This window comes from Rhinatrema bivittatum, chromosome 2, assembly GCF_901001135.1.
Source record: "Rhinatrema bivittatum chromosome 2, aRhiBiv1.1, whole genome shotgun sequence".
NCBI lineage: Eukaryota > Metazoa > Chordata > Amphibia > Gymnophiona > Rhinatrematidae > Rhinatrema > Rhinatrema bivittatum.
The window spans coordinates 293,290,141-293,307,101 of NC_042616.1; the positions used below are offsets into that span (position 1 = coordinate 293,290,141).

The 16,961-nt window shown below is 43.7% G+C and overlaps 1 protein-coding gene across 2 annotated transcripts in view; it reads right to left on the reverse strand.

Annotated features, from left to right (window-relative positions):
• Positions 1-16,961, reverse strand: part of PDCD6IP (programmed cell death 6 interacting protein) — a 224,614-nt gene that overhangs the window by 150,328 nt on the left and 57,325 nt on the right. For both annotated transcript variants that reach the window (XM_029589621.1, XM_029589620.1), the window contains exon 3: positions 7,917-7,986. In XM_029589621.1, coding sequence (XP_029445481.1) covers positions 7,917-7,986 — 70 coding nt within the window. The remainder of the gene's footprint in view (positions 1-7,916; positions 7,987-16,961) is intronic.

Sequence of the window (16,961 nt, forward strand, 5' to 3'; positions counted from 1 at the left end):
AGCTTGATGCCCTGCAGGGCTCGAACTGCCAACTGCACCCTGCGCTCAAGCTTCTCCTTGAAAGCTGCTGAAGATTGGTTATGCCTCTTCCTCCTCAGGTTGTCCTGATTCCCATTGGAGCCCCAAAGGAAATTGGTACCTGGCACTGGAATCAGTGGGGAATGCCTCGGATCACCGGCCTCTATGAGGGCAAGACCTCCTCACCATGGGGTCACTTAGGGGGCATCACAGCAGGTGCCGGTGCCAACCCAAGCCCAGCACCGTGCGAGGACGAAGACCAGTGGCAATGCTTTCGGGACTTCCCATGGTGCTCGGCCCGCTCTTTCCCCAGTGCCGAGGAAGGAGGAGACGATCCTGAAGACCTCAAGCGAGAAGAGACAGATGAAGGCCAATCCCCAGCTCCCCTCTCCATTGAAGACCCCGGAGGAGGGGTGGAGAATGAGGGATCAGTGTCCATCGGTTCCCCTCATCCTTTCGGCATCGATGCTCCCAACACCACTGTCGAGGGTTCGGACTTTCTGGACCCTGACAGCTTCTCCATCTTGTCTAGGCGAGTACACCAGCCTTTGGGGGTCATCTGGTCGCAAAAATGACAGCCCCGGACATCGTGCAATGCCCCCAAGCAAAGGAGACAAACCTCATGCGGATCCATGAGGAACATAGTCCGAGGGCACCGAGAAAAACCTGACACCATGACAAAAAGGAGGCCGGCAAGTGATCGATGACCAGCGAACACCCGAGAACGTCACTGCTGGGAATCAACCACACAGAAGGTAAAAACCTACTGCACCACCAACTAACTAAAAACTGGGAGGAATCGAGAGGGACCCGGCGCAGGAAAAAATGCTTTCCAAAGAAAAGAGCACAAGCGCCACAAACGCGAGACAACAGCTCCGCGAAAATGAAGATACTGAAGAGGGAACCTGCATGGATGCTTGGATAGTGGCATGCTCAGTGTGTTTTAAGTTCCTAGAAACTTTGACATAGGTTTTCCATGCTGGGCTCCATCTGATGTCACCCATGTGTGTGAGGACTACCTCCCCCCACAAAGGGAGTTATGCTAAAGCCCTGGAGACTTAATTATACATTTTAATGCTGGAAATCTAACTCCTGGATGAGTGAAGGAATAAAAGTTAACTCACATTTCTGGAGCTAGTGTTAGTCTATGGTGTTATGCCAACATGGTCCCAGACCTGCTGGTCCTGGGTGCAGTGATCTTGAACTCAGGTCTTCCAGGTCTGAAGTGGACTACCACATCAGCACAGCACAATAGACTAACACTAACCATAGAAATGTGAGTTAACTTTTATTCCATCTCTGACCTAGGACTCCAAACCCTGAAAACATTGGGGTACCTCAGTGCTTGGCTCACAAGTGCAGAACCACCAAGCCAGATGGACTCTGTCCTGGGACCTGCCCACTCACCAACCATCCCCTTCCCAGCCGAGGTCTCTAAGCCCATCTAGTGTACCTTTTCAGTTTTATGCACACAAATCATTTCATGCATGCTACTCATTAATGGGGCTAATGTAATAAGATGCATTAAGCTGAGCATACATTTCAACTCATTTTTGTGTTTGTGCATTTTCAACTTCTGATGCATTTCCATACTATAAGTTTACTGTATTAGGGAGTTAGCTTGTTTTTCTCAGCACTGTGCGCTAAAATTTGACACCCATTTTCTTTTAATTAACAATTTGTTATATTGGTCCTTAAGAGTAGCCACCTTTTTAGCCAGGGTCTTTGGCCCAATGTAATGACGTGTGCTCAACAGAATGTACAATTTTAATTGCAGTTGCATGCACATTTCTTGTGCGCAAACTTTATTCCAGATGCAGCATGGAGTTTTGCACAAAAAAGTGTACTGCTCAGTGCCCTTGCATGAGAATCTCATTCTAATGAAGGCAGTAAATATTACCCCACCCCACAATGCATAGAGGTGCAGAGGCTTAACTGCTATTTTTCTTAGCTCTGGAAATGTTACTCCTGGTCAAAGGAGGAGTAAAGTTTATGATGCTAGTGTTAGACTATTGGCAGAAGCAGGAATTCTGGTGCCTAGACCCACGCACAGAAAACATTTTGTGCACTCAAGGCAAGTTTCCTACACATAAATGTGTGTTATGTGCACAAATCATATTTTATGCACACAAAACATGGTGTGTTTGTTTTGGGGTTTTTTAAATTGTGTGCATGGTGAAGACTGTCCTGAATTTGTGTGTGCTCAGCTTATGGAAAAGGCCACACACATTTTAACACATTGAACATTGTGAAGATCAATATACTTTTTTTTTTTTTTTTTTTTTTTTAAACACCCAATGCATTAGCATACCATTAACTTACTGCACTGTGTGTTTAAAATGCTTTAAGATTTTTCTCTTACTACATTGGGCCTATGTGAGCCACAAAAGCAAGTTTGCTTACCGTAAACTGTGTTTCCGTAAATAACAGGATGAATTAGCCATGCTGTCTGAGAGTGTGCACACGACCAGGGTAGGCGGAGTTTTCCTCAGTGAGAGAGTCACAGAGCTTTGACTCTGTGTGGCTGCGTGGTTGTCTTCCCCCGCGATTCCCCTCTTCTCCTCAGTCTCTTTGTAGCCAAGCGAGAGGTAATAATTAAATGTCCTTCGTGGGACTGTCTAGGGAGGAGGGAGGGTTCGCATGGCTAATTCATCTATCTACGGAAACACCGCTTACAGTAAGCAAACTTGCTTTTTCCCGTCGATAGCAGGGCTGAATTAGCCATGCTGTCTGGGAGCCCCAAGCTCCCAGGTTGTGTCCATTTGGTATGTCTTTGAAAGTCAGGACAGCAACCCATAGAATGTAGACAGTCTCATCGGTTTTGAAGAGTAGACAAGACTGCTGTGCCCAGCGCTGCATCAGAGGTCACTTGCTGTTGTAGACAGTGTGAAATGAAGGTATGGATGGAGGACCAAGTTGCCGCTTTGCAGATATCCAGTAATGGAACCTTGTTCAAGTGGGCAACTGATGCTGCGGTGGCGCGTATTTGGTGATCCTGAGGCTTCTTGTGAAGTCTGATTGATCGTTTGTTGTACCAAAAAAGAATGCATTGTGATAACCAACTGGCGATTGTTCTCTTAGAGACGGGTTGACCAGGATCATTTGGATTAAATGAAAGAAAGAGCCGAGAAGGTCTTATAGGAGATTGAGTCCTTTGCTTACAGTAAGCCAGAGCCCATTTACAGTTCAGCGAGTGGAGAAGTTTTTCTCGATCATTGTGATGAGGCCGTGGCATGAAAATGGGCAGAGTGATGGTTTGATTGAGATGAAAAGCAGAGACCACCTTGGGAAGGAAGGTGGGATAAGGACGAAGGGTAACTTTGTCGTGACAGAATTCTAAGTAAGGAGAGTAGTGAACTAAGGCTTGTAACTCACTCTAGCTGATGTAATGACCACCAGGAATACTGTTTTCCATGTCAGGTATTTAATGTGGCTTGTGTCTATGGGTTCAAAGGAGCATTAGCTGCTCCAAAACAATGTTCAGGTCCCATGGTACAAGTGGCTTTGTCACCGGTGGTCTGAGGCGAAGCATGCCCCCTTCATGAATCTAGAAATCAAAGGATGGTTAGATATGGGTAGGCCATTATGAGATTGATGAAAAGCTGCAATAGCGCTGATATGTACCCGAACTGATGTGGTAGTCAGACCCGGTTGGTAAAGCGTATGAAGATACTCCAGTAGTTGGATGGCAGTGGAGGAGAACAGATCTAGGTTCCTTGGCTTACACCACATCTGATAGTGATGCCATTTGCCAGCATAGTTACATCTGGTGGAAGGCTTCCTCGATGTGATAAGGATATCTTCTACCTGCGAAGGTAGGCCAAGGTGGTTTAATATTTGCCTTTCAATCTCCACGCCATCAGACGGAGAGATTGATGCATTGGAGGAGGGAGCCTCCCTTCCTGTGTTAAAAGCTGCAGATGGTTCTCCAGCGGAATCAGTGGGTGTATGGAAAGTCGCAAGAGATACGCATACCAAGGTTGTTTCGGCCATGCTGGAGCTATGAGGATCATGTCCGCCATGTCCTGAATGCATTTCTGAATTGTCCTTGATATTAGCGGAATGGGAGGGTAGGCGTATAGTAAAGCCCGTCGTCCATGGGATGAGGAAGGCATCCGGGGTGTACCGAAGTTTGCTGGGGTACATGGAGCAAAAGACGATTGCTTTCCGTGGCAAAGAGGTCGATTGTTGGGAAGCCCCACTGCTGGAAAATGGTGAGGGCCACATCTTGATTTAAAGTCCATTTGTGTGGGTGAAAAACCCTGCTTAGGCGGTCCGCCTTAATGTTGTCCAGACCCGGAAGGTAAGTGGCCTGGAGGGATACCTGGGCTGTACTCGCCTACTGGAGTATTCGAATCGCTTCTCGACAGTGTCCATGAACCGGACCTTCCTTTGTTTATGTAAAACATGGCGATTTGGTTGTCTGTTTACACCATGAGACGTTTTCCCTAGACTTGAGAAGAGAAGGTCCGAAGCGCCCTCCAGATTGCGCATAACTCTAGGAGATTGATTTGGTACGTGGATTCTTGTGGAGACCAAAATCCCTGAGTTTTGATGTCGTCTAGATGGGCTCCCCAACCTTTCCTAGAGGCATCTGTTGTGAGCGTTAGTTGATGAGGGGGCATCCGGAAGGGAACTCCTGAGGATAGGTTGCGGGAAGAGAGCACCACTGAATGTCTGCTTTCATTGGTTTGGTGATCTGAACCCTGGAGTTGAGGGGCTGCAGGAACTGTGACCATTGAGTTTTGAGGCCCCATTGTAAACTGCGCATGTGCAGTCTCATGTGGGGAACTACATGGATGGCTGCCGCCATGTAGTCTAAAAGTTGAAGAACTTGCATGCCAATGCTTGATTTTGGCTGCCTAAGTTCTGTGCTAGGCCGGAAAACGTCTGCATTCTGTCCTGAAGAAGGTAGACTTTCTCCTCTACAATACTGATGAGAGCTCCTATGAATTGCAGAATTTGCGTAGGTTGTAGTTGTAATTTCTTGTAATTGATGAGAAACCCCAGTGTCTGGAGACTGTTGATCGTGCGTACCATGTGTGCGTGTAGCGTATTTGGATCCGATGCTACTAGCAACCAGTCGTCCAGATAAGGGAATATTTGGATGGATAGTTGTCTGAGATGAGCCACCACCATTGCTAAACATTTCGTGAATATTCTTGGGGTCAAGGACAGGCCAAACGGCAGAACTTTGAGTTGGTAGTGCGTGTTCTGAATCTGAAAACAAAGGTAGCGCCACAAAGATGGGTGCATGGTTATATGGGAGTACGTATCCTTCAGGTCGATAGAGCATAGCCAATCGTTGGGCTATAACAGAGGTAAGATGTTCTTGAGAGAAGTCATCTTGAACTTTTCTTTCTGGATATGTTGGTTGAGGTTTCGAAAATCCATGATGGGGTGGAGACCCCCCCCCCCGACTTCTTTGGGATGAGAAAATATTGGAAAAAGAATCCCTGATTTTGTTGTTGAAAAGGGACTGATTGAATAGATTTCTGAATCAGCAGATACGAGATTTCTGTGTTGAGAGATAAGTGGGAAGATGTACTTCAAAGAGGAGGTATATGGGGAAGGGATGGAAGGGTCAAGAAGTTCAGGTTATAACCCTCTTTGATTATGTTGAGTACCCATTATTCCGAGGTGATGGACTCCCAGTTGCTGTAAAAGTAGCACAGATGTCCTCCTATGAATGCTGCTGGGGGTGGCTCTCTGGAACTCAAAAAGCAGGCGGTTGCTTTTGCGGAGCTGCAGCCCCGTTTAGGTTGTCGCTGTGGCTTGCCCCTTGATTGAAGTGGTTGTGACAAAGGTCTTGGCTGACCAGAATGCTAAGACCTATAAGGTATAAAAGGTCTAGAGGATGCTCTTGGATAGGACCTCCTGCAATAGGATGGACAGAATGGAGTCCACACTGGTGATTGGTGGACTAGTTCTGGGAATGGGTGGGAGAGCATTAGGGTAGATAGCAAAGGGGCTACCATTTGAGCTATGGTTGGCGAATGAGGTTCCAATGGATATGGGGAGCGGGACGGATCTGTACTATTGTATGGCTGAATAGGCGTTGATCCTGGGGGGAGTGACCTTATGGATGAAGATTGGAAGGAAGAACGTGGAATAATGAAGTAGGGGAGAGGGGATGTTTACAAATGGGGGGGTTTAAAAATAGTTTCTATTAACACCAAGGGCTTGAATTCTCCAGATAAGAGAAGACTTTTTTCAAGAAATGTCAGGCTTAAGGCATCTATAGTTTTCTGTCAGGATACCCACCTTTCTAAATGGATAGAATGGTTACTTAGTGCTACAGCGTTCCCACAATTTCATGCTGCAGCACCTGTGGGGAAAAACTATTGTAGTATGGGCATCGTTTTTCTAAATCAGTGGGGGGGTTTTCTAAATCAGTACTAATGTGGAGGGCTATGTCCTAGTCAAGGTAAAGGCAAATGATATAATGTATATACTGTTCAACTTATATGCTCCCAATACTGACCAAGGCCCATTCTTGGATAAAATTTCTAGTTTACTGGGGGAGTGGGCAGAAGGCCACCTTATTGTGGGGGGAGATCTTAATATAACTAGATATGCTTATTTAGATAATATGGGATCAGGGATGGGAGGTGGGAAGAAATAGACAAGCACTAAAAAATTTGAGTACGGACAGAGAATTGGTAGATATATGGAGGCTGCAAAATCCCACAGCTCAGAATTATACCTATTTTTCTCATACACAATTCTTATTCCAAGTTGGATTTTTTCTTAACTCTCTGGTGGGTTCTATTAAAGAAGCAGACCTGGATAATATTACTTGGTTGGATCTTGCTCTGGTCTGGATGTCCTTGCAATCATCGGATAGGGCGGCCGAAACGCATTATTGGAGGCTAAATGACAGATTGTTAGATGATAAACCTTTCACTACCACACTTACTGAGGATATTCGGGAATAGGTATCTCCCGGGACTATATGGGAACGTTTAAAGGCCATAGTATGGGGCAAATTGATCTTGCAAACCTCATTTCTTAAAAAAGAAAGGGAGTTGAAAAGGTTACAGCTTTTAGAAATGATAGCGAGATTAGAGTTGAGTCACAAGAGAATTCTGGATATCCATAAATTACAGAAGCTAGAAGAGGCTAGAAAGGATCTGAAAGAGCTGGACCTAGCAAAGGTGGCATTTCAGTTAGAAAAGCAGAAACATTTGGAGTTTGGCAACAAAGCTTGTCATCTGCTAGCTAGGAGATTGAAGGAGGTGGTCTTCAAGTATCATATTACTAAGATTCAGGATGCCACAGGAAAATCTGTATATACCACTGGTGAAATTAGCAAATGATTCATACAATTCTACAAAGAGTTGTATGACTCAGATACGAAGGTGTTATCACAAGATACTGATCAGTATCTAGGTAGTATGGATTTGCCAGAAGTGCTCGGAGAGATTAAGGAGTTCCTGAAAAATAGATTTAAGTTAGTGAAGTTTTTCAAACTATTAAGGAACTGAAAGTGGGCAAATCCCCATGGTATTGCATCAGCCTGATAGTGCCCAGGGATAACAAAATGCTGAATCTGTCACTGTGTCGCACCTGTTGCCATCCAGACCCAGAAGGGCATGCTACAACTGCAGCCAGCCCAGGCCTAAAAAAGCAATCATTGCTGCAGCCATCCCAGGAGGTGGAGTTGTTGCCAAATCCCCCTGCAGAAAAAAAGCTCATCTCTGAGCCTATGTAATAACTGCACAGCTCTTGATTTTCTCACACTTTTCTATGATTTGTTTCCTTTTTATAAAATTAATTCCATCCTTGAATCCTAACAAAAAATTACAAATGTACTTTAAGTATATTTATTAGCAAAATAAACTCCACATTTCTCTTTAGCATTTTACTGCTATTCTGTATATATGGAAATAACATACCAAGCTTGACAGATCCTCCAAAAAGCGAACCTTTATCAAATGCATCTTTCCAGGTAAATGACAAACAGAGCTGTAGAAGGAATGAGAAGAAAATACAGATTAAACATGGGATTTATGAATGCAAAACCAATAGCCTATCTGGAACTGTTTCACAGAAATAACCTTGAGAAATTGCCACTCAGCACATCATAATATAATATGCAATATTTAAGAACCTTTATTTTCAATTTTTATTGTTCTTTATTCTTCCTGGGAATTTATCAGGGTTTATTAAGACAAGAAAAAAAATTGGAAGAAAATCAGGAGAAAAAGAAAATGTTTTTGTGGGTAAATATCGAAGTATATTTTAGTGGATTTTTTTTTTTTTTTTAATTTTGACTCCTTTTCCTTTTGTTTTTCTCCTCTCTTCTTCCAGGAACAATACCTACCTTTTCCTGCTTCTTGTACTTCCTCCAGGGCCAGGCATTCTCTCCCCCTTCCCTTTCCTTTTCTCCAGGCACCATTTCTTCCTCCTAGCATGCTGTCCCCTCCCTCCCAGGACACTTCATGACATGGGTACTTTTCAAGACCATCTCTCATATGCATCTTCTCCCCCCGCCTCCCCCTGGCCCAATCATCTGTCCTCCACCCCACTGACTCAATCATCTTTCCCCCCCCCCCCCCAGTGCAACCATTATCTCTTTCTCCCCAGTGCAGTTTTCTCTCCCTCATCACCTCCTTCGGAACAGCCAACATCCACAACCTCTTTGTGCAATTATCTTAACCATTCACTACCATGGTACAATAATTTTTCTCACCACCCTCAGTACCCACATCATTTCTCCACTCCCCTGGTGTAATTTCTTTTCCACCTTCCCAAACCCTTGGCACAATACTCATCTTTCCTTCATCTCCTCTACCACAATACTCTTCCCTCCCTCACTAACTCTCTAACCTAGCATAATCATTTATTCTTCCCCCAACCCATGTGACTCCCTTCCCCACAGCCCCCTCTTCTCTCATAGCACACATTTCTTTGTGAAATTGCATTCAGTTTGCAGCCAGGAAGAGTTGGATAAGCCTCACTTATTACATGCTACTGCTGACTCCTCCTTTTCAGCTTCCATCTGCTATACGGGACCTGGTGAGTCTTGCAGACCATAGGGCCCCCATTTCCAACTGCAGGAGGAAGCCTAAAGAGGAAGGAGTCAACAGTAAATAAGAAGCATTGCTTGATGAGTACTCCTGCTGGCTGGACTTTCCCCTAGTGAACTCATGCTGCCTCAGGTCCAGCAACCCACCTTCAGCAGTCTCCCCATTAATTTTCCCCACCACTGAGGTGAGGCTAACCAGCCTGTAGCTTCCAGTCTCCTCTCTGCTACCACTCTTGTGAAGCGGAACCACAACCACTCTTCTCCAGTCATACAGCACCACTCCCATTTCCAGGGATCGACTGAACAGGTCTTTCAGCAGTCCCACCAGCACATCTCTAAGCTCCTTCAGTATCCTGGGATATACTTTATCTGGCCCCATGGCCTTGCCCACTTTCAGTTTTCCTTGCTCTTCTCATACATTCTCTTCTGTAAACAGTTTCATCTAACCCACCATCCATGATCTTCAGTCATCAATGGTCCTTCTCCAGGGTCACCTTTAGTGACACCAAACTGAAGTATTTGTTTAATACTTCCGCCATTTCTTAGACTGTCTCCACACATTGCTCGTCACCTTTCAATTTCACTAAACCACTTTGGGCCACCCTTTTTCTCCAATATATCTGAAAAAATATGTTTTTCAGATATATTGTTATTTTTTACCTCTTTGGCAATCCTTTCTTCTGCTTGTCCTTCTGCCTTCCCGATTTTTTCCTTCATCTACCTCAGCTTCACCAGGTATTCTTTTCTATGTTCCTTTTTGATATCCTTTACGTTGTTCTTTTTGCCTTTGTTTTCAGCCACCTCCTTACTTTTGTTTACTTTTCTAACATATAGATTTGTCTTTGTAATAGCTCCTTTTAATTTGGCCCACTGTTCCACCTCATCCATTTTCTCCTGTCTTCTATTTCTTGCTCCAGGATCGTCCCCATTTTGACAAAAATCTGTATTTTTGAAATTCAAAACTTGGGTCTTCATGTGATTTTTCTAGAGCCTGTTTGTTATATCAAATCATACCATCTGATAATCACTGGTACTCAGGTGAGCACCTACCTGGACACTAGAGCCATTATCCCCATTTGTAAGCACTATGTCAGAGATCACATCCTCCCTCTTGAGTTCCATTACCATTTGTTTGAGCACAGCCCCTTGAAGGGCATCCACTATCTCTCTTCGTTTTGTAGATTCTGCAGAAGAGATACTCCAGTCTATATCCGGCAGATTAAAATCTCCAAGCAGCAACACTTCTCCCTTCTCTCCCACGTTTTGTATGTCTTTGACCTGATCCCTGTCCAACTCTTGTGTGAATCGGGAAGCCATCAAAATAAAGTAGAGTTGCTTACCTGTAACAGATGTTCTCCTAGGACAACAGGACGTTAATCCTCACAGATGGGTGACATCAGAGGGAGCCCGGCACGGAAATCTTTTGCAAAGTTTCTAGAAACTTTGACTAGTACACTGAGCATGCTCAGCATGCCACTATCAGAGCATCTACGCGGGGTCCCCCTTCAGTCTTGTAATATAGAATTCACGAGCAAAAAATAAAATGCAGGAGAACCCAACTCTGTAGGGAGGCAGGAGGGTTTCCTGAGGACTAACATCCTGCTGTCCTAGGAGAACACCTGTTACAGATAAGAAACTCTGCTTTATCCTAGGACAAGCAGTATGGTAGTCCTCACAGATGGAGGAATACCAGCTACAGGCTGTTCCCGGAAACATATATGTCCAACCTGCACGAAAAAAACAGGTGCCAACAGGCACCAAAACAAATGTAGTGCAGTTAGGAAGACCAGGGAGACAGCTTGGTTCCAAACAAAGGGCCTTAGGTAGGAAGAGTTGGGTTCAAGCCTGGAAGAGGTTGCAAAGGACAGATTGGCCAAAGTTACTACCTTGCTGACCATCCTTGTCCAAGCAGTAGTGGGCCACAAACGTGTGCAGAGAGCTCCACGTCGCAGGCCTGCAGATTTCTGCAATGGGAACCAATCATAAGTTGGCCATCGACGCTGCCATAGCCCTCAGAGTGAGCTTTGACCCGGCCTCCCAATTGAAGGCCCGCTTGGGCAAAGCAGAAGTAGATTGAATCTGCTAGCCAACTGGACAATGTTTGCCCACCATAACTCCCAATCTATTCTTATCGAAAGAGATGAAGAGCTGAGTAGATTGCCTGAGGCCTGCTGTGCATTCTAAATAGAAGGCTAAGGCCCTCTTGCAATTCAATGTGTGTAGAGTCCGTTTGCCCTGGTGTGAATGGGGCCTCAGGAAGGAGGAGGGCAGAACAATGGACTGATTGAGGTGGAAATCGGTTACCACCTTAGCCAGGAACTTGGGATGCGTACAGAGGAACACCCAGTCATGAAAGAATTTTGTGTAGAGCGGGTGCATAACCAAGGCCTGAAGCTCACTAACCCTGCGAGCTGAGGCGAACACCACCAGGAATAGAACTTTCCAAGCGAGAAACCTCAGATCGCAGGAGCACATAGGCTCAAAGGGAGTCACACCAACACAACGTTGAGGTCCCAGGACACAACAGGAGGCCGGAGTGGGGGCTTCAAATGAAGCAGGTACTGCATAAAGCGACCTACTATGGGCTGAACAGAGATGGGTGCGCCAGCGATGGTAAGAACGGCGCTCAGATGGACCCTGACCGAGGTGGTTTTAAGGCCATCCTCAGAGAGGTGCACAAATAGTCCAAGAACCTCAGAACTGGGCGGATGAATGGATCTAAGCTGGGTCTCTCACACCAGATGAAAAACCTGCTCCACTTCAATCGGTAAGACTTCCTTGTGGAACGCTTCCTGGAAGCAACCAGCACCTGAGACACGTCAGACAGGTCCAGGGACTGAACGACTAGGCACTCAACCTCCAGACCATTAAGGCTAACAACTGGAGGTTCAGATGGTGCAGCCTACCCCAATCTTGCGTTATCAGATCGGGTGCAGTCCCCAGACTGATAGGATCTCTGATTGACAGGTCTTGGAGGAGTGGGAACCAGATTTCTCTGGGCCAGTCCAGGGCCACGAGGATCATGGTCCCCCAATCTTGCTGGAGCTTCAAGAGAGTCCTCTTGATTAGCAGAAGAGGAAGATATGGGTACAGGAGACCTGTGCCCCAATGACGGGCAAAGGCATCCATTGCTGGAAGTCCGTCTGTCCTGAACAGGGAACAGAAATTGCTCACCTTGCAGTTTCACAGGGAGGCAAAGAGATCCACATCCGGAGTTCCCCACTGGTGGAAAATCCAGGCTGCCAGTGCCGGATCCAGGGACCACTAGTGTGGTTGAAATGCACGGCTCAGGTGGTCCGCCACTACATTCAGTGATCCGGCTAGTTACATTGCTTGCAGGACATGCTCTACACCAGAGCCCAGGACCAAATCTGTACTGCCTCTTAACAGAGGAGGAATGACCCGGTTCCTCCCTGCTACTTGATTGTCTGTCTGTCCGAATAAGGACTGCTTTGTGGGACAAACGGTCTCAAAACGCCCAAAGCGCGTAACGAATCACCCAAAGCTCCAGGAAGTTTATCTGGCATATAGATTCCTGACCAGAAAATGTACCTCCCTGCACTGGGTTCAATACAGGTATTCTATATGATAGAGTTACATACAATATTCCCGTATTCACATGTTAAATACATTACATATTTTATTTCATATGTTTAAAAGCATACATAAAACACCCTACATTTCCATACACTCACTCATTCATTCAACTAAGCAACATGTTATAAACACATTTTTTCTTAAATCACTTTAACATCAAACACATGAATGTTACAACAGACATTAATACAATGTAAACATATCCCTTCAATTACAATGTATCACCTTATTTTTTCACACCGATAAAGTTTTTATACCCTGTTGCCCTCAATTCATTTGTTATCCCCTAAACACACAATTACCAATATACTTTATTGCACTAAGTGAAAACCTTTTCACTCCAAGTCCTTTTTCTTCTTAGCCTCAATTCAACTGCTGTCCCGAAAGGAAGCTCCTGTTTCACCCTTATGGTTTCTTCAGGGGATTAGCTTCATATTCATATTTGAAAGCTCTTGGATAATATTCTCTGAAGTCTATGACGCCAAACAGGCTTTTGAGCTGTAGATATCAGCTGTATTAAGGTAACACGTTCTGGATTATTTTTTCTTTCCTCTGTTTTTTTTAAACTCTCTTGCACACCTGTTCACCATTCCTTTCTTCCCTGACACACACTATTTTTGGGTCCCAGTTGTTGACTTCTAGTGAGGCATCAGGTTTACTATAATGTTCCCCCTTCCCCTTCCCTCCTTGTTCCTGGTCCCTTTTCCCTCCCGTTCCCCTCCCCCCCCCTTTTCTTTCTTCCTCTTATCTCTTCCTTTCCCTCGCCCTCGTCTCCTTTTTCCCCCCTTCCCCCCCCTTCACTGGTCAGTCTATCCACAATTAAAAAATTTTTGTTCCTCCAGCTCCTTTCATTCTGAGTCAGTTTTGACTTAGTTTCTCTGAGCCCCCCCTTTTTCCTGAGTTTTCCTGCTTTGTTGTTTCTACATACGATTACAATAGTGTTGTCTTGGCTCCTCTACTTTCAAGTTTTTACACTATTAAGTGCTCCAAGTGTCCGCCACACTGCACAATAACTGCATATACTTTTGTTTTCAGAACTTTTGGAATCTTGTCCCCCTGACGCAGCCTGACGCGAAACACGGCCGTGTCGGGGCCTCTTTTAACTAATATTCTACTCTGACAATTGAACTTTTGTGCACAGTTCTATGCACAATATAGCATTAAAATTTGTCTTTGTCAAAGTGATATTGTCCAGTATAATTAATTGCCGCACATTTCTGCTGCTGAATTAGTCACGGCCATTTTTTTACTTACATTCCAAAAGAAGACTAATTGGGTTTTGTCAGAATTAAGAAAATGAGATATAGTCTGAAACCCTTGGATATATAATTCCTGATACCTAAACATGCATATCCCCAGGTGCTAAATTCACATTCCTCACTAATGGAATAAATCCCAAAACTTGGGAATATAACTGCAGATTTCCCCCACAAAAACCTTGATGCCACATTCCATCTTCTGATGTAAATGCAAATTACTAGGGGACATCATCTGTTGTTCATACTCTATGTTGGTATATAGCCTAGTATTTTTTTAAGCCAATCATCCATGGATCTCATTAGACATGCCATGTTATAGAATCTAAAATTATTAAAGTTAAGACCTCCATCCTCCTTTGGAAGCATCAATTTGGCCAAAGATAACCTAGGTCTTTTCCCCCTCCAAAAAAAAAAAAAAAAAAAAAAAAAATCAGGAACATATACTATTTAGGATACTGATATGCTGAGATTTGATAATAACTGGGAGCATTTGAAAAATATATAAAAGTTTAAGCAGCAACACCATTTTTATTAACACTATGCATCCTTGTAAGCAAAGCAGAAGATTTAACCAACCTGATGTTTTAGTTTGGAAAGTCTCCAAAATAAGCTTAATATTCATTTGGTACTACTGAGAAGGATCACAGTGTATCTGGATACCTAAATATCTGAGGGAATGATCTTTCCATTTAATAGGGAAGTCGGGCTAGCTGGTTCAGGGTGCCCAAAATGTCTAATGCCTCTGACTTATCCAAATTAAGTTTTCATCTAAAAAAGGAACCAAATAATTCAAATAATTTAAGCACTGTGGGTAATGAAGTGTGCACATATGAGTGTAACATCAAGATATCATCCGCAAACAGTAAGACTTTTAGGCACGCAGCACCTTTCTTGATACCCATAATTTGAGAGTGGTTTGTCAAATGCAACACCAGGGATTCCAGGTCAGCACAAATAGGAGTGGAGACAGTGGACACCCCTGCCTAATCCCTCTCGCTAATATAAACTTATCAGATAAAGCCATTTACTAAAATTTGAGCTGTGGGAGGAGTATAGAACACAAACACAATCATATTTGCGTCCATTCAGACCCACAGCTTGCACAATAACTTTCAAAAAGGACAATGAGACCCTCTTGAAGGCCTTCTCAGCATCGAAAAGTGGGTCTCATTTTACCCATATGACAATGCTCTAGGGCCAGCAATAGTTTCCGCACATTAATGCTGGATTTCCTGCCATGTACAAACCCTGCCTGCCCCTTATTGACCAAAGATGGTAAAACATTTCAGTTGGTTGGAAATGATGTTGGCATTGATCTTAACATCTTGATTTAGCAGTGAAATCTGTCTGTAGGAGCAGATAAAGTAGGGTCCATCCTGGTTTGGTAATACAACTATCACCACATTCTGAATGGATTTGGGTAGAGAGACTTGTTTGGCCATGGTTTCAAATAAGCTCTGCATATCCTCCACAATATGATCCTGCAATGCTTTACAATACCCAGCATCCAAGTCCATCAGGACCTGGTGCCTTAAAATTTTTCAAATTATTGATCACCTGTATGATTTCAAATGTTGTAAACAGGGCATTTAACCGAACAGAGTCTGCCTTAGACACTCAGAGTAGACATAATTCCCACATAAACTCCTCTCTAGCTACTGGTTTTTCAGGGTCAGCCGAATATAAGGTGGAATAAAATTCTCTAAATACCGAACATTTTTTCAGGAGATTTAACAATGAGGCTTCTTTGGTCCTTGATCCCTGAAATATATTTGGAGCCCTGTTGTGACTTAACATTAGATAACATATCCTTGTTACCATAAAAGGTAAAATTTGTGTCAGAGAGACTGGATCGAATAGTCACCTTTACAATGGAGCAAGTCATTCAATTTCTGCTGTGCAATCAATTCTGCTTATGAGACTGAGAGGTTCTGTAACCAAATTTGTTTTTTTACATTTAACTTGTTTATCCAAGACTAGAATATCAGCATTTACCTCCTTTTTCCTAGACAAATAGCTAGAGATGTTCTCTCATCACAGCTTTTCCCACTTCCCAATATAATATAGGATCTCCCTTGTGGCTAGCATTATGCTCCTCATATTCCTGCCAACATGTCACTAAAAAAAATCAGGAAATGATTTGCTGTCACTAGGTAATATGCATCCGCCATAATGAAGGTTTAATATTCACCACACCACTTAATGTGCAAGATACAGGACTATGATCAGCTACAACCATATTCTCGATTTGAGGTATCCACTTTACCAAACAGTGATGCTGATATGAAGATATAATCAAGACGGGTACTAGTGTCATGTGCCCTAGCATGGTGGGTGTAATCTTTGACAGTAGGATTCAAAATTCTCCATATATCAAGGAGTTGTAAATGTGAACATAAAAAGGATAAACCCTTATTTGGACCTAAGGAATTTCCTTTCCTCCAATGGCATTCTATCCATTTCCATATCAACAATACAATTTAAGTCACTGCCCAGTATTAGAGGAACACTACCTAAGGGGACAAGTTGAGCCACCACTGTGCTGAAAACCCATGCTCATACTAGTTGAGTGCATACACAGACGGGAGTATAAGTTTTTGAGAGAATAATTCCCCAAGCAGGATAATAAACATCCCCTTCTTTATCCACAATAGATTTCTCCAACTGAAGACATTTTTATTTATTAAAATGGCAACTCCTTTGCTTTCAGTGGTACCCAAGGCAAAATAGACCTGAGAGACCTAGTGCCTTTTTAATATGAGATTCTCCACATTACTCAGATGTGTTTCTTGTAGTAACACTAAAGAACACATCTACACAGATGACTAAAGACTTTTCCCCTTTTAATTGGGACGCACAGGTCAGCAACATTCCAAGTGATTAACTAACTTAAGCATTAACAATCTGTCACACCTTTTAGTATCAGTGGGCTTCTCTTGCAAATTTCCATGAAATACGCTTAACAACCTCAATATCTTCCAATACATTCCATATGCGGGGCTGAAATAAAATTCTAAGATCACACATTATTACAGTATGGAGAACAAACAGTACCA